Source organism: Sylvia atricapilla, chromosome 3 (genome assembly GCF_009819655.1).
Source record: "Sylvia atricapilla isolate bSylAtr1 chromosome 3, bSylAtr1.pri, whole genome shotgun sequence".
NCBI classification, from domain to species: Eukaryota; Metazoa; Chordata; class Aves; order Passeriformes; family Sylviidae; genus Sylvia; species Sylvia atricapilla.
Genome location: NC_089142.1, coordinates 3,107,459 through 3,134,969, shown reverse-complemented (window position 1 = coordinate 3,134,969; position 27,511 = coordinate 3,107,459). Strand labels below are relative to the sequence as shown.

General features: G+C 48.3%; 1 protein-coding gene and 1 long non-coding RNA gene across 4 annotated transcripts in view; one reads left to right on the top strand and one right to left on the bottom strand.

The window, feature by feature from the left end:
- Positions 1-5,794, bottom strand: part of GATA4 (GATA binding protein 4) — a 28,820-nt gene extending 23,026 nt beyond the window's left edge. For both annotated transcript variants that reach the window (XM_066314624.1, XM_066314625.1), the window contains exon 1: positions 5,089-5,794. In XM_066314624.1, coding sequence (XP_066170721.1) covers positions 5,089-5,614 — 526 coding nt within the window. In that variant the 5' untranslated portion in view covers positions 5,615-5,794. The remainder of the gene's footprint in view (positions 1-5,088) is intronic.
- Positions 5,795-6,051: 257 nt separating this feature from the next.
- On the top strand, positions 6,052-10,166 carry LOC136358683 (uncharacterized). 2 transcript variants are annotated; one of them, XR_010743150.1, is made up of 3 exons: positions 6,052-6,145; positions 7,169-7,332; positions 9,493-10,166. It is a non-coding gene; the product is annotated as an uncharacterized lncRNA (long non-coding RNA). The 2 variants fall into 2 exon arrangements; XR_010743149.1 differs by lacking the exon at positions 6,052-6,145 and adding an exon at positions 6,157-6,255.
- The last annotated feature ends 17,345 nt before the right edge of the window (positions 10,167-27,511 follow it).

Sequence of the window (27,511 nt, the reverse complement as noted above, 5' to 3'; positions counted from 1 at the left end):
ATGAGAAACAAAACTTCTGAAGGTTTTGGGACAACGCAATCAATTTTTTTTTTAATTGAATTTACCTTAAAATTCCACCTTTATTTTAATAGCCCCTGCAAATATCCTCCCCCAGAAAAAACAGGCTGCATGCCTTCAGGCACATAAAATGCCACTTTTTCACCCACGTTGGAATTTTATTTGGTGTTGGGTGATCTGCTGCTCATTTTCTTTCCTTATATCTTTATAATTTTCAGAATGAAATGGTTTGTCCATTCAAAATATCCCTCTGCATTTGGGAAAACCAGTTTTGGGGAGCCCCTTTCTGTCAGCCAAGCCAAGGTTTTCCCATCATCAGAAGAGCACAGAGGTGTCAGGATTGGGACAGGTTTCTTTTGGAATACTCTGCCTGATAAACTCCCATCTGTTTCCAAGAATTTTGCCTCTTTCCCTTAAATTTTCTGGAAAAACAATATGTAGAGGGCAAAACATAAGCTGTCTCTCAAAAAAAAAAAAAAAAAATTATTGCTGTTATTGTTGCGGGCATAAAGAAATGCACATGGATGAGTGAAAAATAATAAATCCTGGTTTAATAAAGTCTTAGATTAAGCACCACCATCCACTGCCTTAAGTTTTACTGCTCTACAAAAATCTGTGAACATTTATGTTATATACTACCTCATGGCTCTTCTATGCAACGTAAGTTGTGCTTGGTAATACAGTGCAATTTTTAAGTAAGGAATTGAATTATTAATAGTGGTGGCAGAGTGCCCGTGATGGTGTTATTTTTATTATTACCACTGATTTATTTGCAATTTAAATTCTACTGCTTGGGGGCTTAGGGGTAGAATAAACACTTGTATGTTCAAGCTTGATCTTGCTCAGAGATTAGAAACCCCGATTCTGGTCTCATCCCAAATCCCAGACTGACGGGTGACAATTAAATTAGGAGGGAGAGCAGAAGGTGGATTCAAACCTCGGAGCGGGGAACAAAGCCCTGGGCGAACCTTCCCCGCCGGCGGGGCTGAGGTGAGAAATGCGGCCGCTTGCGAAACGGGGCACGGAGGAAAATGCAGACACGTCCTACAGCCCCATCCCTGTGTCCTACAGCCCCTTCCCGATGTCCTATAGCCTCATCCCGGTGTCCTACAGCCCCATCCCTGTGTCCTACAGCCCCTTCCCGATGTCCTATAGCCTCATCCCGGTGTCCTACAGCCCCATCCCGATGTCCTATAGCCCCATCCCAGTGTCCTACAGCCCCATCCCGATGTCCTACAGCCCCATCCCGATGTCCTATAGCCCCATCCCAGTGTCCTACAGCCCCATCCCGATGTCCTACAGCCCCATCCCGATGTCCTATAGCCCCATCCCGATGTCCTATAGCCCCATCCCAGTGTCCTACAGCCCCATCCCGATGTCCTACAGCCCCATCCCGATGTCCTATAGCCCCATCCCAATGTCCTATAGCCCCATCCCGATGTCCTATAGCCCCATCCCAGTGTCCTACAGCCCCATCCCGATGTCCTACGGCCTCTTCCCGATGTCCCACAGCCTTTTCTGCCATCCTACACTCACATCCCTCTGTCCTATGGCCCCATCCCTCTGTCCTAAGATCCCATCCCTCCAGGATTGGAGACGGGACTATGCTGGGCCCCCCTCATCGCCTGCCACCCCAAAGGGACCGTCCACCTTGTCCTTTGGTGCGTGGGGAAGGTCAGGGGCTGCTTGTAGGGCAGAGGGTTGTAACAAGTGCCAATGAATCACTGGAAATGTCAGCCCCGGGATACGACAGGGCAGATCTCTTAGCATCCCTGTGGGAAAGCTTAAGATCTGGTTCCCAGTCTCTCCCCCACCAGCAGCAGAAAGGACATTTTCCAACCCAGTGTCTGCTCCAGGCTTTGATCTTCCCAGATGCTGTTGCTGTGTTCCAGCAGCGCCTGTTTGAGGAGCCCTGACTTCGATTTAGCCAAAAACAAACAAACCCAAAAAAGAGACAAAAAATCCAAACCCCAAAAAGCACCCACCAGGAATGCCCACAGCCCCGATTTATCCGCGATGCCACGGCGAAAGTAAAATCCCCGCTGTTCCCTAAAATGAAAGGGAACGGGGATGGCAATCCGGGATCTGAGCGTCCTTCCCCAGCCTGGAAAGATCCCGGAGGCAGCGAGGGGCTGTGGGATGGATGCGCTCGGACCCCCGTGCCGCCCTCCATCCCCGCTCCCTCTGCCTGGGGAAGGGGTGAGACCCAAACTGCCCATCCAGGGTAATTTCGGGAGCGATTTCAAGAGATTTTTGGTGCTGGCGGGGAAGTCTTTTGAGAGGGGATTCTGCAGCTGGTCCTTTTCATGCCTCATTAAGTCGGGAATTCGCAGTAACTCCATCCCAGGCAATGCCTGGGGCAAGTTCACTGCCTCGACCACAGGGTCTGATCCTGCTCTTCAAGGTAATGAAATCAGTCACCAAACTTACCCTGAAAAGCCCAGATTTGGCATTTTGAACACGCACGTTTTTCAAACGGGCCCGTGTGTTTTACCCGTCCTTCCCAGTGCGTTCTATCACGGTTTAACCCAAGACAAAATTCCTCAATTTAGGGAAAAAACAAGAAGATCCGTATTTCTTTTAGTGTTATTTTCTTCGAATACATTTTCACTGATCTTCTCTTCCCTGTGTGTTGCTTTATTTTTACAGGGATATATTTATATAAAACGGGGGAAAAAAAATCATGCCCAATTTCATAGGCTGTGAATTCATGTCTGCATATTTAGCTATACCTGCCTGGACTTGATCTTTATTTTTTAAAAAAATTACAATAATTAAAATTTTAATGTCCCCAGGGGTGCTAAGCATTTAGCACTACCCGAAGATGTTGGTTATTTCTCTGGGAAAAGAAAATGCGAGCGCTGCAAATACCATTCTATTTATAAGGATTGCGTTTCCACCTTGAGATTCCTCGCTGTGCAGACAATAAAATTACTTTTAGCCCTAACAAAAGGCAAAGAAGGAGTCAACTCCACCGTGCCAGGGATTTCTCTGGTGCTGACCAGGCTCGGATGTGGGATTAAAGTGGGTCTGTGATGGGAGCAATCCACAACGGTGTCCCCTCCACTGCGTATTTCAGTGCCTTCAATTTTTCAGAGTTTTCTACCCTTAAAATCATTAAAATAAAACCCTTTCCCAGCTCAGAAGCCCGCAGCCGGCCTCTACATCCTTCACTCAGCTCCCTCAATGCCCAAAACATCGGTCGGCTTCAAGGAGGGACCCGGCAGCGGCCGCGTCCCGGTTCAGGGAAAAGTGGGAATTTCCCGGAGGAGTTGCCTTCCAAAAATCCATTTAGAGCTCACCAGCTCTCAGGCAGTTCGTTTTATTATTATATTTTTTTAAAACCAAAACCCAAGCACTTCTATTTTAAAATGCGAGTGCTTTTCCATATCCAAAGCAGAGGCGTAATTAGCTCCATGCTAATGAATCCCGCGGATTCGGCCGCGCTGCCGAGAATCCGGCACTCGAGTGAGGACCTGGCCGTGGAGAGAGGAGGAGTCCCGGCTCCTTTCTCCTTCATTAAAAACCATTTTCTGGACTGGCTCAACTCATCCCTTCTTCCCAGTGCTATTTTAAATTCTATTTTTCGCCATCAAAATGCGGAGCTGGAGCACAGACCACCAAAATCCCCGAATCCCCGCTCTCAGTCCCTGGCAATTTAAAAGCTGATAGCTGCAACTGCAATTCTTCATTTGCATTATTTTGGGGTTAGGTTATTTTTATTATTAAGAGCCCTTCTGAAACCACTGCAAAAAAAAGGTGATTTTTTTCCCCCAAAGAAGAGATGGCACCATGATAAAATAGAAATTTTCGTATGTGCTTACTGATATTCAATTAATAATAGATCTTTTAATTCATCCTGATTTTTTCCTCTATGATCTGTCTTCTCATGGCTTCCCAAAAAACATTGTCTGATTGGCTAAAATTTTATCCTTAGTCTGTTCCTCGTTTTGAGAAATTTTATAGCACCTAAAGAAAAGCACAAGACTTTGGCAAGGCCAAGCCTTCACTGGCACCCAACTTTCATTCTTTTAAAATCTTAAAATAATGCTAAATACAACGCAAATCCTGCTGAACTCGATGGAAAAATCACCCTCCAAAATTCGGGTCAGAGAACACAATTGTAAAATAGATCTCCAGACAAATTTGAGGTGTTTTCTTTGTTAACCCCGACCCCAAAGCCGACAGAAATACCTTCACGGAGAGGAGGCGGGAAGGAAAAAAGGGTTTATGAAACCACGATGCAAAGATGTGCCTGTATTTCTCTCCCCTTTTATCCCTCTTCCACCTCACGAAATTTAAAAGCATTATTTTAAGCCGTTTGGACCAATTCTTCATCGTAGGAACCAGAGGAATTTAATGAAATGAAAGCCCGAGACTGGACTCGGCACGAGATCAGGGTGAGGTTTTTTGGGGTAAGGAGACACTGAAACACCAGAGTCGTTCCCCAAAAAACACCATTATAAATGTGGATGCATTTCTTTTAATCCTTCTCCATCATCTCTCCCACCTCAGCTCTAAATTTCTCTTTGCTCTCCCTTTTTGTAGCCCAAATGACCTTTCCAAAAAAATTTTTTTAAAAAGATCAGAACGTAAAACAGCCCAAAGGGAAGATTTGAAATTCATGGGCCCAACTTTGATTTCTTAATGCTCCCGGTTTTACACCTAAAGCCAGCTGAGGAATGGGCTGCCTGCGTGTCCACAGAACATCGTGGTCCTGCACCCCACAATCACCCCCTAAACCCCCTCTGAGCTATCTGAGGAGCCAGCAGGCCCTTTCTCCAGAGCTTGGCTCATCATTCCTTGCCGCTGCGGGCCTGCCCTAAAATCCATTTACTTTTTGAAAACTGTGCCCTTTGAGGATGTTTTGGAACGGTGATTTCGCAGAATAAGTAAAAGTAAGAACCCCAAATGTTTTCCAGCCAGAGGCCGCTCAGACAGCGCCAAACCCCCATACTCCGAATTCCTCCCTCCTGCCCTTTGCGCTTCTACACAGAGGGGTGCGCACCCCAAAATCTGGGGGGGCACCGGGGTGAAACCTTCCCTCCCGTCTCCCAGCGCTGTGCTCACCGATGTTGGCGTGGCGGGCGGCCGCGGGCGTCCCTCGGCTCTGCAGGTTGTGCAGCATGGGGTTGTCGAAGGGCGAGGAAGTCCAGGTCGTGGCCATTTCAGGGCTCATGTAGGCCGGGTAGGGGCTGGAATAGGAGCTGCCGAAGCCCCTGCTGTACTGCTCCCTCCCGTTGGCAGAAAGGTTCAAGGAGCTGCTGTAAGCCGCCGCCGCTTCCCGGGAAGAAGTGACCGGGATGGGGGTGCTGGTGGAGAAGGAGAACCGAGGTGACACGGGAGGGTGAGAAGATCCGGGGTTGTAAGCGGCGCTTTCGGCTCCGGGCTGAGTCCAGATGGAGTGGCTGGAGACGGGGCTGCCTTGCTGGGAAGAGCCGGTGCTCTGCAGGTAGGGCAGGCTGGGGAGCATGGAGGTGACCCTCGTGGTGGGCACATAGACCGGGGACGCTGCGGCCGCGCTGTGCATGAAGCCACCTGCCCCTTCGTACGCCGGAGGGCCGGGGTTGGCTGCCATGGCTAAGCTCTGGTACATCTCGTGCGGGGCCTCCCCAAAGCCCAGCCGGCTCCCCGGCCGCGATCCAGAGCGATGGGGAGCTCGTGGAAAACCCTCGGCTCCACTTTATTTTTCCCCCTCAGCCGATCTCGCGTGGGCGCAGCCTTCCAGCCAAAACCAAAACACCACCAGCGATGCGGTTTTCCTCCGGACAACCCCCCCTCCCCCCCAAAACCCCCGCGCTTCCCCACCGCCCACCTTTTCCCCCACCTTCAACAGGTCCCGCCGCCTCTTCCAGACCCCAAGCAAGAAGTCCAGGTCCCTCCGGAGGGGATATTTAGCTCCCGCCTGGATTTTAGCTGCTCCCACCGGGCTCCATCCATCACCTCCCGGGCCCCCCCCCCCCCACCCCCATGCGACTGGGCTGTTTAAAACCCTCGGGCAGTCTCCTCCTCCTTCCCCCCCGCCCGCCCCTTCCAACACCCCCGGGGGCGCAGGGGGAGATGCTGCCGGGATGCGGGATGCGGCGGCGGCAGGGCCGGGACCCCCCCCGGGTGGGGAGATAAGGAGGTTAGAGAAGGGGGGAGGTGAAAGGAGAGGGTGGGAGGACACAGCCGGGAAGGTGAGAGACAGCGATGCTCTCTCTCCTCTGGCCCGGAGCAAAAACCTTTGTCCCGCAGGTACGATCGGTGCTTTAAGTTGTTAATGGCCCCCGGGGCCGGCGTTTGATGTGGGCGGCGGCAGGCGACTGAGGAGGGTTGGGGTGGGGTAGGGGGGAGTTAAATTAGGGAAAAAGTAGGGGGGAAGGAGGGAAAGGAGGAAGGATGGGTCCACCCTCCCACCCCGAGCCTGCCCTACGCGTGTCCGCAGCCCCTAAAACCCGGCCACGCGTGACCGAGGGGGCTGAAAGGAGAAGCGGGGACATTGCCCACTGCAGCCCCGTTAGTGCTGCCCAAAGTGGGGAGCAGACCCCAAGCAGCGCCCACAAAACTCCTTCTCTCGGGTGTTTTATTTTATCGCTCTCACTAATTTTTCCCGGCTGGAGAGCTGGGAGAAGCTGGAAGCACAGTGGGATGAGCCATCGGGGACTGGGAATGCCGTAGGTCTGGAGGGGGAGGAATGTCCTAGAGTCTTGGGACAGGGTAGGGAAAAGGGCTGCTTGACTTCATGTTGGCTTGGTTTCGAATTTGGGGAAATTCGGGGGGAATTTGGGGTGGGTTTGGGCCTTTGGATTCCATTGGGGCCTTGCGGGTGGCTTGCAATGGCAAGACCCCAAAACCCACGCGTGGAAAGGGGTCGGAGGTGAAACCCCTTTCCCAAGGAGGGTCCGGGAAGGGGGTGAGATAGATTGAGGTGCTGTTTTCTCTGCAAATCGTGGACGCAGCCTCTTGGACTGGGCTTGGAACAACCTGGTCTGGTGGAAAAGGTGTCCCTGCCCACGGCAGGGGGGTCGGAACTGGATGGGCTTTTAGGTCCTTTCCAACCCAAACCATTCTGGAATTGTAGGATTCCATGAAAACCACCTCACACCGGGGGAAGGGCTGGATGGGGCGCGGATTATGGCCGGAGAGATAACTCTTGGGACTGCTTTAGGTTTAACCAACAGATTCCCCCGGCTGAACCCCTCCGCTGGGCCGAATTTAGCAGCAGAAGAGATAACCAGCAGAAGAGATAAGGACTGATACCCTGGGAGGACAGCGGGAGATGGGTAGGCGGCCGAGGAGAGGGAGAGAAGCCGGAGGCAGCGTTGGGAAGGGGTAAGGATGGAAGCGAGCCGGGAACAAGGGGCTGTAAGGGAGGTCTGTGTCCCCAAAAACCCGCAGGGAATAGTTGGTGTGTAACCGGCCTAGGACGGAGCGTTTGCACAGGATTCCCCTAAGGAGGAGCAGGATTCACAGGAGGGGAACAAGGAGCGAGTTCCCCTCTCGCCCTACGAATAGTAGTGGTGATAATAAAAAAAACCAACCGGAAAGAAAAAAAAAAAATAATCAAAATCGAGTCACTTTTCAAGCCCGAGGGGACAATAGGAGGAAGCTTTCGGGGAGGCCTCTAGGAAGGGGCTCGCTGGGGTCCCGGCGTGACAGCGAGGAAGAGGAGCGAGGGGACAGAGAAGCGCTACCCACCTTCAGTGCTGGGGGGGCACAGGGGTGAAGGGGGCGAGGCCGTGGGGCAGGAACCCCCCGCCCCTCTCTGGGGGGGAAGAGGGCTCAGAGATGCCCGGCTCCTGCTTTCTTGGGGGGGAATTAGGGGCAGCGCTGCCCCCCTCCTGCCTCCCCAGTATGGCCAGGCTGCCCAGTCCCACTCGCTGACTGGTTTTCCCACGTCACGTGGAAATGGGCGGCGATGGGAGGGAAAGCGGGAGGTGAAGGAGGTGGCCGGTATCTGTTGCACCATCAGCCGGGCGCCAGGTTTCATGGCTGTGGAGAAAAGGGAGGGGAAAATAATAATAATAAAAAAAGGAATAAAATAAAATATTAAAATCAAACTGTCCCCACGGGCACGGCCCCACCAGCTGGGCAGCTTCGCGTCCCTGCACACACCCCAGGGATGCCCGTGTCCGGCTCCCAGAGAAAACTAGGAGGGTTTTCTGAGGGGTACAGGCATCCCCCAGTGCCCCGATCCCGTTGGAGGTAACCCCTTTCGCTTGGCGATATTGCACAGGGGAAATTTTTCCGTGCTTCTGCTCCAAATCGTGATCCCAAATTATAGGGTGAAGAGGCGGCAGCTGGTCTCCTCTCTGTCCCGGCCGGTTTGGGGGTGCTCCCCCCAAATTGGACACCCATCTCTCGTCCCTCCATGCTCGGATGGGTTTAAAGGTCAATGATGGAGTGCAGCGGGGGTGCTGCACCCCTCTGCACTTTGGGGTCATTATCCCACGTGGAGTTCAGCCCCCCATCCACAAACCCTCCTCTCCCGGGGGGTCATTTCACCCTGGAATCTCTGCAGACATCGGAGGGGTCCCACTGCCCTGTTTCCCGGGAATAACTCTCACACCGTTAATATTTCCCACATTCTGGAGTTTTCCCGTGGAAATTTGGGGTTCCTGCTCTAAGTCTGTGGAGAAGGGGGAGAAAATCAGCGGATTTTGGTTCTTGGAAATAGAAATATTGAATTAAAATTTCAAATCTCCATATTAAAGAGACGGGATGGGGGGAAAGAGGGGATGGGGGAAAGCGATTTATTGAAGGTGAGGAAAACACTTGAGGAGTGCTCCAGGGTTGGGAATGTGTGCCCGGGGATTTGGGATCCCCTCATCCTCTGCCCTCACATTATTCTGGAATAAGCACAGAGGGCACAGGGAATCCCCAAACTCTAAAAAGTGGGAAAACGCAGTTGGACATAACCCCAAATATCGGGATTAAAATAATTATAGCTCCGTATAGAAATGAAAATTATAGCCACAGAAATCCATAACAAATAAACATCAGCAGTGGTGTCAATGTGCCTATTTGTACTTTCAGCACACGGGGGAAAATATTAATTAATAAAAGTTGTGTAATTTTATAGAGATCGATACAAAAATTAAATATGGATGAGACTCCATGTAAGCTATAATACAGAGGAATGTGTGTGCTGCATGCAAACGTAGATGTACTGTCATGCCGAAATAATTTATTGTTTATAATTTATAAACAATAAATAACAATTTATAAATAATTTATAAAATATACCCTGTGGAATCTTTTTTTCATATACGTAAATTAGGAAATATATAAAAATAGATATATAGCATATAAACTATAACGTTTAATAATTCATCTATAATATTTAAACATGTAAATGCGTATATTTTAAAATGTGTATGAATACATGTATATATAAAAATATGCTTATGAGCACGGGGCTAGCAGCACGCAGGGAAAGACAGGAGAATTCAATATATCGATGTCTCTTTTTATATCCCTTCTCCGAAGCAGCTGCCTATCCAGATGTGCCGGGTTCGGCACGCTCATCTTTCCTTCCTTTGCAAAATCCCTGATGGTTTTCTCTCCCAAAGCAGCGATTTCCTAAAAAATTCGTTGAATTCCTACAGAAAAAGCAGCTCTTTCCTTAAAAAGAAAAATGATTAAAAAAAATAGTTTAAACTGGTTAAACCGTCCCAAACAGCAATACAGGAGCAGAGAAGATTTCAAAGACCTGGTTTGGCTTTGCTACTTCCAGGAAAAAATGGTACAAAAGCAATTCCTGTGGATTTTTTCTCGTGAGTGTGGCCGGCTCCAGCCTCTTTCTGCGGGGAATTATCGGTCGGTGGAGCCGGGAATCGCGGGGAAGCGCATCCCCAAAATCGGAGAGGTGAGGAACCGCACCGAGCCCAGCCCGGCGTGACCCAACAGCCGGCACGGAGATGGTGGATTTAGGACACGATTTGTCCCGGAAAAAGTAGACGAGACACAGCAAAGCGATGCGACAAAAAATATTCCCAAACTAAACTCAAAACTCTGTTCTGCGCGTGGTGGAGCTTTTTTATTTCCTTGCCATTAACGAAATCTGCGTGAAAATAACCCAGGGGAACAAACTTTGGCCTTGCCTCTCTCCTTTCCAGCCTCCAGTTCTGCTCCAGGCAGGGAAAATAAAATTGATACGATGCCTATTTTTTAGGGGGGTTTTGTTTTGCGCTTTTTTCCCTCCCCGTATTGAACTTCGTTCCGCGGTGGTTTTAGAGTAAAAGCTCCGGGTGTTGGTGCATGGGGAAAAAAAAATCTTCCCTCACAAAAAAAAAAAAAAAAAAAAACCAAACCAAAACTCACTCAAAAAAACTATAGGAACTGGGGAGAAGAGAGGGAGGGGGGGCGAGGGGAAGAGTGGAGAAAGTTAATTTAAATTTTTACCTGTGCTAAAAATTGAATTTTTAAAAAATCGTGAATAAAAATGGTGAAAAATAAGGGGGGAAAAAAATCCAGCGAGGAGAATGTGATTTTAGTAGGGCAAAAGGGATAAATGCGGCCGGCGGCTGCTGCGTATTGGGCATTTGAGAGCGTTTGGAATTTTTATTAGTATCACGTTAATTTTTTAAAAGTTTATTCCTTGCTTTGGCCGCAGCCGGGAAGGGTCTGGAGGAGGGGGCTGGGGGGAATCTGAGAGTTCCGGAGGACCGTGAGAGGGGATGCCCCCCCCCCAGGACAGCAGAAAGGGGGGAAATCAGCCCCCCAAAAATCCGATACCTTCGGCTGGGTGGCATCAGCTATAGGCACCTATCTATAGGTACCTATCCATAGGTATCTATTTATGGGGATCTCTAGGCTGTCCCTGGCTTGTGTTAGAGCAGCCGGTGCAGCAGGGGAGGGAAAGGGGGGTCCCAATCCAGGGGCTCGGCACAGCTGCTCCCCCGATTTTTTGGGGTGATTTGGGAGTGGGCGATGGACGGGAGTGGGGGACTGCGAGCCAGGAGACGTCTCGGGTCTGCATCGCCTCCTCCTGCCCCCTTCCCACCCGTCTGGGGGTTCAGGGATGGACAAGGAGGTGCTGCCCTGCCCCTCCAGCCCTCCCCTGGTCCAGCAAAAGCGGGGAAATCCCGAGCGCCAGCCCCTCCTGGAGCTATGAAACCCCCCCCGCTCTCTGGGGGACAGATCCTGGACCCTCCTCTCTGAGGAGCCTTGGAGTCCCCGCTCTGGGACCACAGACACGTCTCAGGACACCCCAGCGCCAGGCAAACCCACGGGACACTGGGGACACCCAGCTGGAAGGGACAAGTGGGACAATCCCCACTCCTGCCACCACCACAGCCGCACAGAGGGACCGGGAGCCGCCCGCAGGGGACCCCGCTGTGGCCGCCACCGCCGCCCCGGCTTAACCAAAGGCTCTTGTCACGCCTTTCGGGGACGCTTTCCCAAACAAACGTCACGGCTGTTTACAGGACGGCAGTGGTCCCAAAATGCCACCAACCCCCCGCGTCCACCCCCATCGCAAAGGCCGGGTGGCAGAAGGGCGGGCAAGCAGCATCACGGCTCAGCGGAGCTTCAGGGGAATTTCTAAAGCCTTTCTGACCACCCCCTCTACCCCCAAATATTATATTATATTATATTATATTATATTATATTATATTATATTATATTATATTATATTATATATCATATATCATATATCATATATCATATATCATATATCATATATCATATATCATATATCATATATCATATCATACTATATATTGTATTATATTATACTATATTATAATATTGGGGTTTTTGCTGTTTCCCTCCCTCCTTTTTTTTACCTCCAGTGGAAATAAGAACAAGTGACTTCCCTAGGGACAAACCCATGGGGTGCAGGAGTGCGTGGAGCTGATCCGTGCTCTGATCCAGCAGGAAGGGAGAGGCCGAGAAGCGAGGGTCAGTGCCGTGGCAATCTGGGGACAGGCAAAATCCAAAACCCACCTGGAACGGGGGTTTTTAGGACACGGGGGTTTTTAGGACACGGGGATCTCTAGGAAACGGGAAGCACGGAGCCTGTGATATCCTGCGTGTCCGTGCCACTGTGTGGGCTTGGGAGGGACAGATGTGTCCCAGAGAACACTGAAAATACCGCGTGGATCAATGCTCTGAGTTCCTGTCAGCTTTACTGCCCAAATCGAGTGAATTGAGCCTAAAACGTCACGGCTCTCAATTTCCCGGGCTGGGATTCTCTGGATTGGTGAGGAGACATGAAATCCCAGCTCAGAGGGACCTTCCCCCGGGGGACGGGGGCTGTGCCTGGCGGTGTGACACCCGTGGACACACGTCACACCGTAGATGGGGTGTCCCCCGGAGCCACCAGCACGGGGACGAGTGGGCGAACATCCCGAGCGGTGAGGGGGAACCCGCGGGGGATGCAGGGGGTGCGTCAGCAGCAGGGCTCCTGTCGCCCACTCGCAGCGCCCTGCACGCGTGTGGTTCTGCTGTCACCATTGTCACCTCCCTTTGACGCAGTGACACTGAAACCACCACTGTGGAACACACCTGCTGTGACATCCCGGCTGCCGGCGACTCACCGGCCCGGGCAGAGCCGCTCGTGTCCGGCAGGAACGGCAGCGGTGATGGAAAACCCCTTCCCGTTCTCGGAGAGGCTGGAAAAGCCTCGCGCATCAGGCGGGAAAGGCTGGCCCGCCTGGAAATGTCCGGGCTGGAGCCCTGGGAATGCGGAACCTCAGTCAGTATCACCACCCATCATCTAGCCATATATCCGTTTATCCATCATCTAGCCATATACCCCTATAGCCATTATCTATATATCCCTATATCCATCATCTATCAGTCTGTCCATCTAGTCATCACCTAGACATATACTCCTGTATCCGTCATCTATCTGTATATCCTATATTTATCATCTATATATCCCTATATCCATCATCTATCCGTCTATTCATCTAGCTATCATCTAGCCATATACCCCTGTATCCATCATCTATATATTGCTATACCTATCATCTATATATCCCTATATCCATCATCTATCTGTATATCCTATATTTATCATCTATATATCCCTATATCCATCATCTATCCGTCTATTCATCTAGCTATCATCTAGCCATATACCCCTGTATCCATCATCTATATATTCCTATATCTATCATCTATTGATATATCCATTTATCCATCATCTATCTATCTGTATATCCATTTATCCATCATCTAGCCATCTATCCCGATATCCATAGGTCTGTAACTCCCTACTCATTCCTATGTCTTATTTGCTTTTTTGTGCCGATCTGCTTCGCCAGAACATGGATTTATTTATCCATGTATTTATCCGCGTGTTAGCTATACCTTGTGTCACCATCGTGTCTTCCTGCTCGCCTGTACCTCTGCCTATGTGTCCCCACGTGTCACTGCGGGGGCCCTGCACCCCTGTACCCCCTTCCAGCCCCCTTGATCCCTTCAATCAGCCCCACTGGGATGTTCGTAGCCTCTCACAATGATGCTGCGTCTATCCCGGACCCAGGGGGCTGCTGCCCGCGGGAATACCGGGGAACCCCTGGATCTCTGCGGCGTTACCTGCAGCCCGACCCCCGTGGGGGTTCTCCGCACCCCAAAAACATCCCGGATGGATGGCGCTGCCTCCATCCCCAACCTTCGTGGCTTTCCCTGCTCGCATCCCGCTCTCCGGGCCGTGCCAAGCCGTGCCGTGCCGGCGGCGGTGCCGTCGGGGCGGCGGGGCCGGGGCTGTCAGCCCCTATTGATGAGGTGTGGGCTGACGGCGGCGAGCGGCGGCCGCCGGCTCCGCTCCAGACTCCCCGGCGCTGGGGTCAGCGGCCCGGGGCAGCCCCGCCGCCGCCGGGAAAGGGAAGGGCTGCAGGGCCGGACCCCCGAGGAGATGCCCCTGCGCTCCCTCCGAGCATCGCGCACCGCCGGCTGCGGGGAGATGCAGCGCCCAGGTTGGATGTGCCGATGGAAATTTTTTTTAAAAAAAGCCATTCCTGACACCCAAATCCTCCTCCCCAGGGCGGCAGAGCCAGGGTAAAGACAAAGGTTTTGTGGCCGAGTTCCTTCTGGGCTGGAAGAAATCGTTTCTCTCTCTGCACTGATGTATCGGTGGTTGAATTAATCCACTTATTCTGGAGGGGAAAGCGAAAAAGAAAAGAGGTAAATTTTACATAAAAGTAAAGCCACGAAGCCAAAATAGTTCTTCATGCACCTAAAATTCCAAGCACTGAACTTCCAAGCCCAAACCCATGTGAAATGCACTCACACAAGCGAAGGACGAGCAGGGTTTCATGTGCAGGAGGATGGCTTGACCTTGGACAACATGCCAGTCAAAAAAACCACAAAATATTGACATTTTTAAAAAGAAAAACTTGGAGGGGAAAAAAAAAAAAAAAAAAAAAAAAAGGTGAAGAAATGTCTGGTCTTTTCCAAAAAGGAAAAAACCTCCCTGCTGCAGGGCAGATTTCTGATCTGAGGTTGGCAATGTCCTCCAGCAAGAGACACTGGGGGCAGATGGGAATTCCTGGGAATCTTTCTCTCTTCACCTAGATTTGCAAAGGTTTGAATTCCCTGAAAAGATGAATTTCCTGAACTTCAGACACTGAGCTGGAACTCAGCCTCTCCCAGATCCCCTGACCTCAACTTCGGAAAAGAAAGGAGGACCTAAAGGATTGTCCAGCCCTGGGACAGCTGCCAGTGGTGGCATCTCCATCCCTGGAGGGATTTAAAAGATGTGTGGGTGTGGAACTTTGGGACAGGGTCCAGTGGTGGCCTTGGCAGTTTTGGGAGAATGGTTGGACTCAGTGATCTTAGAGGCTTTTCCAACCAAAGCAATTTATGATTCTATTAACTGCTGCCAGAGTTCCTTCAGATTATATTTAATTTCCATGACATCTACACAACGACTTCTGGAGCTGAGGCAGTGACATGTGGGTTGTTGGTATTTTTTTTTTTTGGTGTTGTTTTTTTGTTTTGGTTTGGTTTTTTTGGTGTTTTTTTGTTTTACTTTTTTTTTTTTTTTTTTTCTTTTTTTTTTTGTTTTTTCTTTTTTTTTGTTTTTTTTTGATTTCCTAATTATCATCCACCCAATTTTCCAGAAATAACCCACCAAAATCCCCCTTGCACTGCTGTTCTCCAGCCAAGTGAACATTGCAGCCTTCCCTGGAGTCGCTCAGGGCAGCAGGAATTCAGGTGATGCCACTGAGATTCTTTTGGCTGCACAAATAAAGATCCCAGTTTCCTTCTACCATCAGGAATCTCCTTCTTCTTCTCCTCTTTTGAGTTTGTAAAGAGAAATATCACTGCTGTAACGTTTTTGGTGAACCAGTGTTACCAGAGAGAAGCAGAGTTGATGGTCCTTTAAATCTGTTGAAATCCAGTTTGCCTTTTGGATCCATCCTGCAGCTTCACACCCTCCTAGAAATGCTGTCCGGGATGGGAAAACCTCGGTGAAGGTGGCATTTTGTCATCCATGGGGAAAAGCAAGAAAATAAACCACAGGCTGTAATTGTAAAAGGCACAACGACATGAAAGTTTGTTTTATCAGGAAATGATATTGTTATCATCAGGCAAAACTCCAGTGCAGCGAATGGGGAAAGAATACTCAGGTGTGTTGCCAAATTTATGTGTAAATAGGCCTCGTTCTTAGATCATTATTGCAGTGTTGATATTGTTAGTAAACCGTGGTATCTGTTGGGCAACTGATGCACCTCTGAGTTTTCATGCAGTGCACAAGTCAGGGATGATGTGATTCCCAAGTGCAGCAGGAGAGAGATGAATCCCACAGAATGGTTTGAGTTTTGCAGGGTTTTGATTGAAATGAACAAAAATCCCACCAAACCAGTCAGAGACAGGAGAATGCTGGACTTGAGTGTGTAGTTCTGGCTGATGTACAGAATCAGGAAATCAGGGAAAGGTTTGGGTTGGGAGGGACATTAAAGATCATTCCATTCCACCCTCTGCCATGGGCAGGGACATCTTCCACTATCCCAGGCTGCTCCAAGCCCCATCCAACCTGGCCTTGGATATTTCAGGGATCCAGGGGCAGCCACAGCTTCTCTGAGCAACCTGTGCCAGGGCCTCCCCACCCTCACAGGGAACAAATCCTTCCTAATATCCCATCTATCCCTGCCCTCTGGCAGTGGGAAGCCATTCCCTGTGTCCTGTCCCTCCATCCCTTGTCCCAAGTCCCTCTCCAGCTCTCCTGGAGCCTCTTTAGGCACTGGAAGGTGTTCTAAGGTCTCCCCAGAGAATTCCCTTCCCCAGAAATTGGCTTTTCACTTGTGTGACAGAGCCTGAGCCCCATCCTGTCCGACCCACCAGGGACAAGGTGGACAAAGCAGATTTGATTCAGTGCAGAAAGGCAAAGACATCTCAAAGGTACAGGTTCTTTCCATGAGCTGGAAAAATGTCACTGCAGTGTCACCCTCGCTGGCACCCAGGAGCATAAGGGAAAGGTGGCTGATGGGCTCTGCAGTGAGAACTCAGACAGATATAGCTGATGCTGGGCTTTTGTCACAAAATCACGGAGTCACACAGTGGTTTGGATTGGAAGGGAAATTATCCATCATCTGTATCTCCCTGGGAGTCACTCCTTGCCCGTGTGACACCAGAATCAGGGTGGATCTTACATTTTTCTTTTTTTTTTTATTTTTCTTTTCTCTTTTCCCAAAGATCCCCTGGCACTTTGTAAAGATTACCACGTAAAGCCTCCCAACAACCCTGCAGGGTGGGTGGGTCTTATTATCTGGGAAGACAAGGGGAAGGGGGATTAAAGGCCTTTTGGGGGACAGCAGATCCAGGACAGGACCCGTCTCTCCCAGAGCACTTTTCACAGGGTTATGGATTTTTGGCAGAAGAGCTGTGAAATCTCACTGTGATTCCAGCAGGACACCGGAGGCATTGGAGCATATTCCAGTTGTTAACACCCAAAAATACTTAAACCAGCATGGAGAAATTGTTGTGGGCACCCCATGGAGGGCTCCTTCCCAAAATATCTCCCCTTGATTGGCTCTCTTTTTCTGACAATGAAAAAAGGTTCATTTTTAGCCCCTTTCCATCCAGTCAGTGGTAAAACTTCACGTGTTATGTTCACTCCAGGAAAACACACATGAGAGAAGTAGAACTCATTAAGGAACAGTTGGTGGTTTTCTGTTTTGTTTTTGGTTTTGTTCTGTTTGTGGTGGGTTTTTTTTTTTGTTGTTTTTGTTGTTGTTGGTTGGTTGGGTTTTTTCCCAGTGGAAAATCCTTCTAAAATCAAGAAATATGTTATTTTTATTCCCTCTGGAAGAGGTGAAAATACAAAACCAGCAAACTGGAACGTTCAATAATTGTTGTTTCTGACTGGACAAAGATCCAAAGTTTAATAGTTGGAGGGTGGGTTTTTTTCAGTTTTCTTTTTCATTTAAATGAATTTTACTTTCACCTTGGGCTTTTTTTGGTTGGTTTTGATTGGTTTGCTTGTTTTAAGAAAATTCTAAGACCTTTTTGAATGAATTGCTGTTTAAACTCAGTAAAAAGTAAAGCTGGGCTCAAACTGCTCTAAGCAAGAAGTTTAAATGTTTCCAATAATTTTACTAATTATAGATGAAAAAATCTGAATTATTTTCCTTCTTGTTTTGGGGAAGGGTGGCTCTTATAAAGAATAAAGAACATTTTCAGAATTCAACCTTCTTATTGCAGTAAAAAAGCCTTGAAGTGCGCAGTGGGAAAACAACAGCAGGGGCAAAAATTGCTACATTTTATAAAACTGCAAGCAAAATCAAAACACACAAGGGAAAAAAAAAAACCAGAATAAAAGGAGCTGTTTGTGTTTAACTCTTTCTTCCTTGCTTTTCCTCTTACATGGAAAATTAAGAATATGAGAACCACAGATCTCCACCACAAATACCGGGATATTTAAGTCCCCAGTGCTATTTTTTTTTTTTTTTTGGCATCATATTCCTGATCCTACCATCACCTCTTGTGAGTTTCTTGTACTCACCTCTTCTTTGGGCAAATCTCAGCATCACAGACAGGTCTCATTGTTCCTGTCCTTGAAGTTGTAGGCAAGAAACTGTTAGGAAAAACAGGATTTGCTCCCTGGAATTGTCCAAGGCCAGGCTGGACAGGAGCAACCTGGGAGAGTGGAAGGTGTCCCAGCCCATGGCTGGAGGTGGGACTGGATGATCTTCGAGGTCCCTTCCAACCCACACCATTCTGGGATTTCATGGTTCTATGGTTCTTTGAGTTCCACATTTCATATCCCATTTGGATTAAATCACAGGAATTTTTTGTTGATACCCCAGAATCTTCCATTTCCCAGGGGTTGGTTGTGTGAAGAACACCCTTGGGACTTATCTGCACCTGCCTCGTTTCCTGCCTTTTGTCTCTCCTTGGGATTTCACCACCAGATCAGAGGTGATGTGGGTTCATGATAATGAGTTCCCATCAGAGAATCGTGGGATCACAGAAACACTGAGGCTGGAAAAGGTCTCAGAGATCACTGAGTCCAAGCTGTGACCAATCCCCCTCGTGTCACCCAGCCCAGAGCACTGAGTGCCACGTCCAGCCATTCCTTGGAGGCCTCCAAGGATTGTCCCTCTCCACCAGTTACTGACAATAATTTGGACACCTCTGGGAAGCACCTGAAGAGGGTCCAGCTGGGCCTCCAGGATAGCATCTTTTGTGAAAAGCTCCTTGTTTCCTTCCCTGGCAGTTGGCCACCAGTATTGGCCATGTGGTGAAAACATGTTCTCTTGGTGATGGGATTTATTTTTTCAATAGTTCTGAGCCAATTCTACATTTTTCCTGTGGGGAAGAAAGAAAAAAGGACAAAAAAAAGAGAAGGAAAATATATAGAGCTAATATATAGAGCTTTTCTTCTTATTTTTATCTTTTTTCTTTTCTGATTTCTCTTTCCCTCTTCTCTATTTTTTTTTTCCTCTCTTCTGCTGCTGGAGCCCAAATTCCTTATACTGCCATTTGTAAAAGAAATAAAAGAGAATTATTTAGGGGAGAACTCTTCCCTTCAGATTTGGCCTCTCTTGGAACCTGGATCATCAAGGGCTTTTTTTTATTATTATTTTTTTTGTTCTTTCTTCTTCTCCACCCCATTGTTGTCCTGTCAGATGGGTCCTGATCTGATCAAGACTTCTAGATATCCTTATCTCCTCCCCATTGACTGCAAGAGGATTGCTGGGTAAATAAAGCTTAGCAAATGGTCACGTCTTCAAAAAGATATTGGGAATTTAGATGGAAAAGTGTCTCTCTGGCCGAGGCTTCTGTGTTCAGCTGTCAGCACAAAGACACCCTGAGCTGCTGTGGTGCTGTTGGAAGGGAAGGATCTCCTTGAGCTTTGGGAATTCCCAGCTCAATGTTAAATTCTTCTGGGGTCCTGCAGTGGCCATGACACCCTATTTGACACCTCAGCTGTCCATCTGCTCCAGCAAAGGTAATAAAGCCCCATGGGGTTAATCCTTAACTGCAACGTGCTCTCCACATCATCAGGATCTGGGATGGCACGAGCCAAGGGGGACATGGAGGACATTCATCCCCACACCCAGCCCTCAGACAAGGCAGGAGGGGATTTGGCTGCACAAACAGAGATTTATCCCTTGATCAAAACGGTCCTGAATGGGATTAGGAATAAGTCTATCAGTGGATGGGGTTTGGTGTCCTCCCTGCCAAACGTGGGGGGCTGATGAGTTGATAGCCTTGACCAGAGCAGTTATCAGGGCTGGGGACAATGTGAGCACAGGAGCAAACACTGGGCAGCAGCACCTCAAGAAAGGCTCTGGGAGTCACTGGGGTGATGTTATCTCACAGGGCAGACCCTGGGAGCCTCTTTCCCTGACGTGGTGGGATCAGTGACTGCAGCAACCTTGGGATGTGAAAGACTCAGGGTACAGCTTGATGGTGTTTGGGCAACAGTGCTGGAAAATCAGCGGGCAGAGCAGAAGTCCTGCACTCTCTCATGAAGTGAAATCACCAGTTCTCAGCCCAGCATCCACAGAATCACAGAATTTTAGAGCTGGAAGGAAAAAGGGATCTCTGGAGATCATAGTCCAACACCCCAGCCAGGGCAGGGTCACCTGGAGCAGGCGACACAGGAACGTGTCCAGAGAGGGAGACTCCATGCCCTCCCTGGGCAGATGTTTCCATGCTCTACCACCCTCAACAGGAAGAATTTCTTCCTCACATTGATGTGGAACTTCTTGTGGTTTAGTTTATGGCCCTTGCTTCTTGTAAACTTGTGCACTTCTGGGCTGGAGGAGGCTGTTGGAAAAGAGTCCTGGTGTTATCTGTCTGTTGCCTCCCTTTTAAAAACGAGGTTTTTGGGTTAATGTGCTGGCTGCCCGTCCCTCCAGATGACATTTGCATTGATGGATTTTTTTTCAAGCCAGGCTTGGCAGAGGGGTGGAGACCTGTAGGTAAGAGCAGAAATAAGCCCTGGCTCTCAGGATTCACAGACTCTGACTGAAGACCTTCAAATCTGTAGAAAAATACAACATTTTATTCCTGCCTTTCCCAAATGAGATCCCAGAGCAGAGACAGCTCGTCACCAGCCCCTGAAAACTTCACACCTTTAAATGTTCTCCTCAGAGGAAAAACCAACAGTCCAGAAACCTGGCAGTAATTGGATCACCAAGTGTAAGCTCCCCTGATTAGATCAGGAGTCCTTTGCCAGGGTTTTAATGAATCAAAAGAAAGGATCAGATGGCTGGAAGAGGGAGCAGCTCTTCATTTTAACTTCATTAATTTCCTGTCCACTTGGCAGAGCCCATGAAATGCAGAGGTGGCTTCTAGTGAGCACAGGCTATTGCTGGAGCAACAAAAAGCCTTCATAATCCAAAGGATGGGAAGAAGCAAAGTCCAGGCTCCATCTGTCTGGGATAAGCATTGTCCAAAGAAAATATGTACCTGGCTTCTGTCTTTTTTTATTCAGCCCCATGTGATGAACTAGGAGAAATGCAGATTTCATTTTCTAATAAAAAAATCTAAGGTTGTTCTGAAAAGTTCTGAAGATCTCCAGCTTATGCTGTGCTGGATGGAGGACTTTGAGCCCTCACACCTTTTCTTGGAAGGACATTTGTGTAGAGGTTAAGCCACAAATTTCCTGCTTAAAAATGAATTTTACTAAGCAAATACCAGGAATCCAGAGGTTTATCCCTGCTCGGGTGTCACTGAGGTGATGCTTGTGATGATCCAACGTGGGGCTCATGCACACTTGGGTGGCACTGACCAAAGTGCCCAAAATCTGATGCATCAGAACTTTAAAGAGGTCCAAACCCTGATGTAGCTGCAGGGATGCTCACCTGATCCCAGGACCCCTAAACCTGTCCTTGTCCTGGCCCAATTTATATGGACAACGAAAGACTGGCTATCCAAACCTGGAGCAGGAGACACCAGAAATGTCCTGAGCTGTGGCTGCTCCATCACTGGAAGTGTTCAAAGCCTTTTTTGGGTGGAGCTCTGAGTGACCTGGTCTAGTGGAAGATGTCCCTTCCCATGGCAGGAAATTTAAACAAGAAGGTTTTTAAGCTCTTTTCCAGCCCAATCCATTCCATGATTCTACTCTGAATTGTGTAACTTCTCCAAAAAGGTATTCTGGTTTTCCAGAGCTTTTCATGACCACAGGTGAGCACACTTTCCAATGAGGAAGGTGCTTTATTTTTTCATAGCAGAAAATCCCCTAAAATCTCACCAATTTCAGTCTGTAAGCAAAAAGTAAGGGAGTTGCTGTCAGCAAGAGGGTTCATTCATCTTAAAAGAAAAGGACATTCCAGCCAAATTAAATAATGAAAGAGGTGATAAAACCCACCTGCTTTTTTACTCCAGCTTTCTGTTTCTTTTTAAATCAGATCAGTGCATTAAAGACATTCAGACTTTTTGTCTTTTGTGGAATTTTTGGGCCAGATCTGTATCTGTTCCGAGTGGGAAGAGGCGTGTCCATCCAGGACCCATCATTTCATGATGCTATAATCCCTTTTCACTACAGTCTCAGGGGAAGCAGACTTCTCTTGGGTTTTCTCGGGGGAGAAATCAAAGCAGGAGACTTTCCCTAAAATTTGCCAGGAGGTGATGGAAGTGGCTGGGAGGACAAGCAGAATATCCCATCTATCCCTGCCCTCTGACAGTGGGAAGCCATTCCCTATGTCCTGTCTCTCCAACCCTTGCCCCAAGTCCCTCTCCAGCTCTCCTGGAACCTCTTTAGACACTGGAAGGGGCTCTGAGGTCCCTCCAGAGCCTTCTTTTCTAAAGATTGCTGCAATTCCCAGCTGATCATGGCCCTTCCTGGAAGGATGTCCACATCCAGCGAGAAAGGATTATTTTTGGAGGTGTTTTTTGTTTGATGTTGCTAGAGACAACAGCGTGGTGCAGGGAGTTGGGCTGCCAGAGCCCTGAATTTGAGATAAATATTAAAAAACCTGCATGTGAGCACAATGGGGAGTGGCTAATTTGGTTTCAAGGGCTCTAAAGGCCTCTGTGCCTGGAAGGGTGTTGGGAATTTAGGGAACAGACACGTCACAGGGTGGAAATGCAGCCCTGATAAAGCTGGCATCAGTGAGAAGTGCAGCTCTTGGCAGAGCCACCTCCACTGCAAAGTCTGGGACACTCAACACGGAGGGTGGCAGAGGCTTGGGGACAAGTGAGGACTTAGAGGAAAACTGGATAAAACTGAATAACAGTGGGACAAGACTCTGGTGAAAAATCCAAGGATAAAAGATGGTTCTTAGTTAAGGGCTACCCTAATTATGCACTAGCACTGCTTCACCATGGCATCAAGAGGACCAGCTGGAAGTTGGAGGTGATGAGTTGTGTTTGCTGCTGGACCAACAAATTCCTCTCCCTTAAAACTGATAAACTCTGTAATCAAGACTGAGACTTTGCTGAGAAATAGGTAAAACCCTTAAAAAGTCCCTTCCAACCCACTTTTTTTTTTTTAATGAAAATAAGTGAAGGGACTTGCCCAGGGCTAAGCAGTGAGTCAGTGGTGGAGTCAGGGAGGGGCTGAGGTGCCTTGGCTCCTGTTGGTTGTACCAACCTGGCTCAGGACCCAGAAAGGAGCAGTGACAACAAATAATGGGCAGGGTTGGTGTTTTTTACTCTTTCCCTGTTCATGACACTCTTGGGGACACACACAAGTGAACAGGTCTGGATCTTTTAATGGAAAGGATGCTCCCTGCTCCAGGGAGACAATTTCACTGGGATTTGTAGGAGATTTTGGGAGATTCCCCTAGGAATAAAAAAAAAAAAAAAAAAAAAAAAAAAAAAAAAAAAAAAGAAATTCAGGAAATAGACCTTCTTTGTGGCTTTTCCATCACTGTTCTTTTTGTATGGTTGTGTTGAGTGTAACAGGCTGGTTTTTAGCAAATCTTCCAGGCATTTGATATGAGCCCAAGGGAAAAGTGGGAAGGAGAGCTGCAAAATGGCAAGCCCTGGCTGTCTCTGCCCCCAGCCTTTCCTCGGAGTTAGATAAGAGCAGCAGCAGATAAGAGGAAAAGCGGGTCTTTAATTCAGTCAGAATTTCACTTAGTGTGAAGGGAAACATCTAATAGGAGAATTAGACTAAGCCAGGAAATTGCCTCTTAAACCTGAGCCCTTCTGTGCTGGCACAGCCAGCATTTTATATAAATACATATCTACACATCTGCCTTTCTCAGTACCACCATAAAATCCTGCTCTTAGCAAAGTGGCTGAGAAATTCTTTTAAGCTCATAAACCCAAGCCAATGCAACCTTTTCAACCACATGGGCTGGAGCATTTTTTCCAGGTCTCTCCCAGTGTCAAATATTCCCAGCCTCCAGTGGCACCTGAAGCCAACAGAGCCACGACCTCCCCTTGTCCAGAGGAACCCACCCAACCCATAATGAGCTCCAGAGAGAGGGGCCTTGGCCAGATGTGGCCACAAGGGAGTTTTAAGTGATGCATATCCCAAAATGAGGAGGCACCATAAGGCTTTGCATTGAGCAGAGGCTTTTGGGGAGGCAGAGGAGGGATCAGGCTTTGAGTCTGATTCTAGCTGGAGAACTGGATCCCACATCAGGGAAAAAGGCTGCATCTGCCCTGCCTCTCCTCTCATTCATCCAGCCCTGTGTGTTTGCTGGCAGAAGAAAAAAACATTCCTTCCACCTGGGCAGTGGTGTAGGATTAACACAGGGATATCACTGGGGTTTGGGGAGATCTGCTATGGAGGATTAACATAGGGATATCACTGGGATTTGGGGGGATCTGCCATGAGGATTAACATAGGGATATCACTGGGGTTTGGGGGGAATCTGCCATGAAGAATTAACACAGGGATATCACTGGGATTTGGGGAGATCTGCTATGATCAGCCCATTCATGGCCAGGAGGTGATGCTATTTCCAGAGGATAATTTGGTTTAATAAAAGACTTTTGGGTGCTCCCATGTCATCCCAGCTAGGAGCTGGCAAATCACCCCAATCCATTGTTGGATTTGGGGAGGGAGATACACCCAAATATCCATTCACAGCCCTTGGGATCTTTCCAGTCTGCATCTCCCTGGGATGTGGTCTCCTGACCTCTCCACCCGCAGCTCCTGAGAGGGCCCTGCAGCTTTGTGTCACTTAGGCCAGGGAGATCAGAAGTGTGGCAGGTTAGTATTTAAACCTGGCTAAAATCCACACTCTTCCTCCATTTCAGGTTCCTGAGCTCAGCTCTCTTAAGGATGTCAGGCAGCAAGAAAACCCTGGGCAGCCTCTGGGTTGTTCCTTATCTATAATGAGTGGGTTTGATTAGTGATTTACATTTAATTTCTTCAATCCTCTGGCTCTCAGAGGCTTTAGGTGGGAGATTCAGGCTGTTTGTGGTCTTCCCTCCCTTGTTTTTCTTCAAGTTATGCTTGTTATAGAAGTCCAGGTGCTTTTAGAAGTAAAGCAGTTTTCTCCTGGGGCACTGACATCTAATTAAAGCTACTGTCACTCCTCTGAGAAGTCCTGTGTTGTGGAAGTCATCAAATCCTTTACTGGGATTTTTTTCTAGTTTGATTTTAGGCTGCAGCCTTCTCAAGCTTTGAGTTGTCTTAGTATCTGTCCTCTACTAGGTGATACTACCTCTTGGTATCATCTGCTGCAAAGGAGTTCTGGGATGCTGAGGGGCAGAAATTGCTGCAGTCATACAAACTTCAGGAATATTTACTTTATACTATAAACATGAAATACTGCTCACTAAGAGAAATAATGACATCAGAAAAATAAGAATATGGTGGCACATCTTTGGTAGGGCACACAGAGAGGTGCCAAGGGTTGTGCTGAACCAGAAGTGGGGATTTGGGGGTTTAAATGGGGATTTTTATTCTGCCATTTTTTCTGTTCACTCTTTGAATGGTCCTGGACTTTCAGCATCCCCAGCATCCTATGGACACCTCCAGAAGACTGAAAGCACCCAGAGAGATTCTTGCAACACCTGGGGCCAGTGCAGAAGCAGGAGACATTCTCTGTGCACCTAGCAAGGAGAGGTAAAGTGGAGCTCACTGTGAGCTGATGCCAAGATAGCAGCTCAGTATCTAAACAGGTAACACCCAATTACAACAGAACTGTGTTGACTTACACTTTCCCTTATCAGAAGAATCAGGTATTCATGTAAATCACAAAAGAGTTTGATGGATGCCAGTTCACTCCGAGCCCCACACCAAGGAACAAGAGCCTAGTTAAACAAAATGTATGTTGCCCTTATCTTTAAGCTGTGACTATTGCTATGAAATAAAAAACTATAAAAGAAAAGTGCCTTATCGTGAGGGTTTTAATTCCTTAATGTTCCCCAGGGGCTGTTCCTGTGCTGGAATCAGCCCCTTGGGACCACTTTCTGAACCCCACAGAAGTAGTTTTCTCGCAGACAGATGATCTTTCCTTATCACGTGTTGTCTTGGCAATAAAAAAGTCTCTTTCTCGAGATGCATGTTTAGACTGAGGCAGGAGGAAAAAAAAATAAAAAAAAAAGAAAAAATAAAAGAAGGAGCAGCTAAATTGGTCTTAATTCTGATGCTGGCCTAAAAGTAAACAGTGAGGTCCAGGGGACAATCTTCATTAGAGCCTGCTGGGCCTGGAAGTGTGGCATGGGAAGCACATGTGGCCAGGAGCCTTCAGACAGCTGAGCTGGAGACTTGTTCTGAGCCCAGTCTGATGGCCATGGCTAAATGGCTAATCAGCCTCTCTTATCACATTTACTGGGAGATGGGTGATGCCAATAAAACCAAGTCAGGCTGAGTGCACTTAGGGGAGCCCAGAAGCTGGTTGTTAATTGATGCCTATGGCTCATGGAAAGCCAGCTGGCCCCTCTGCTCTCCTGCTCAGGTGCTGGTGGGACCCCAGATTTGGGTTATTCCCAGTTTCCTTTGGCATACTGGAGGTCCTGAGCTGTGTCAGGAATGATGGGCAGGATCCACATGAATTTACTGGTATTTAGTTACATTATTGTTTGAGATCCAGGCCTTATTAATGTGCCAAGGGTGACAATGAAACCAAGCTGGTGCTTTGCACTAGGGTTAAACTGAGCCTCACTTTGCCAAACATGGAAAACTGAAATGTGTAACTTGTGTCAGTGACAAACTGTGCTCATACTTCCTTCCTGCAGACTGGAAAGAGATATTGGTAGGAAAAGATGAGACAGAGTTGGTCTTGCAGTGATTTTCCCCTAGTGAACTCCTCTTGCCTATAAAAAATTACAAGTGATGGATATCCAGAACCAGAACCAGATCTGCTTCTGAGTTCAGCAGAATGAGTTCAGCAGAATGAGTTCAGCAGCACTTTGAGTCCTACTTCCAAGCTGTATTGCCACAGATATGAAAGTGTTTAAATCCATATCTTCAAAATTTTTTTTCCCTTAAGAAGCACCTGGGTATATAAAGTCCTGACAGCTTCTTCATCTCAGTGGTTTAACAGAGATTTCACACCGCTGTGGGACACAGTCCTGTCCTGGAGACCTTACAGCTTTAAAAAAATTTGTATTTTTCTACGACCTGATAATTTAAGGTAGTTTTCTCTGTCCATCAACGCATAGTTCAGCAGATCCCTCAAACCCAGCACCAAAGGGACGGGACCCAGACATGAATGCCAGGCAGTTTTCCAGCTGCTTGCTCTCCCTGCAGACTCCCAGACTCCAGCGGGTGCCTCCCAATCTCTGCAGCAGCCACTTCCCCCGCCTGCCCTGGGGGGAGCCTTGGACACCAGGTCCTTGGTCCTGCAGCTTTGAAGGTCCTTCCTCGTACCTGTGTGAGTCTGAGCCTGCAAAACACGCCGGGTGCATCGCTCCCTGTTCCACATCCAGCAGAGATGGGAGAGCTCTGGGGCTTATTTTGATGTAGGGGCCATGGTGGGAGCAGGGAGCACAGATTCCCTCTTTTCCCGGACTGATTTGAATTCCTGACATGGATACAGATTAATCACAGAATCACAGAATGGTTTGGGTTGGAAGGGATCTTAAAGCTCACCCAGTTTCAACCCCCTGCCATGGGCAGGGACATTTTCCACTATCTCAGGTTGCTCCAAGCCCTGTCCAGCCTGGCCTTGGACACTTCCAGGGATCCAGGGGC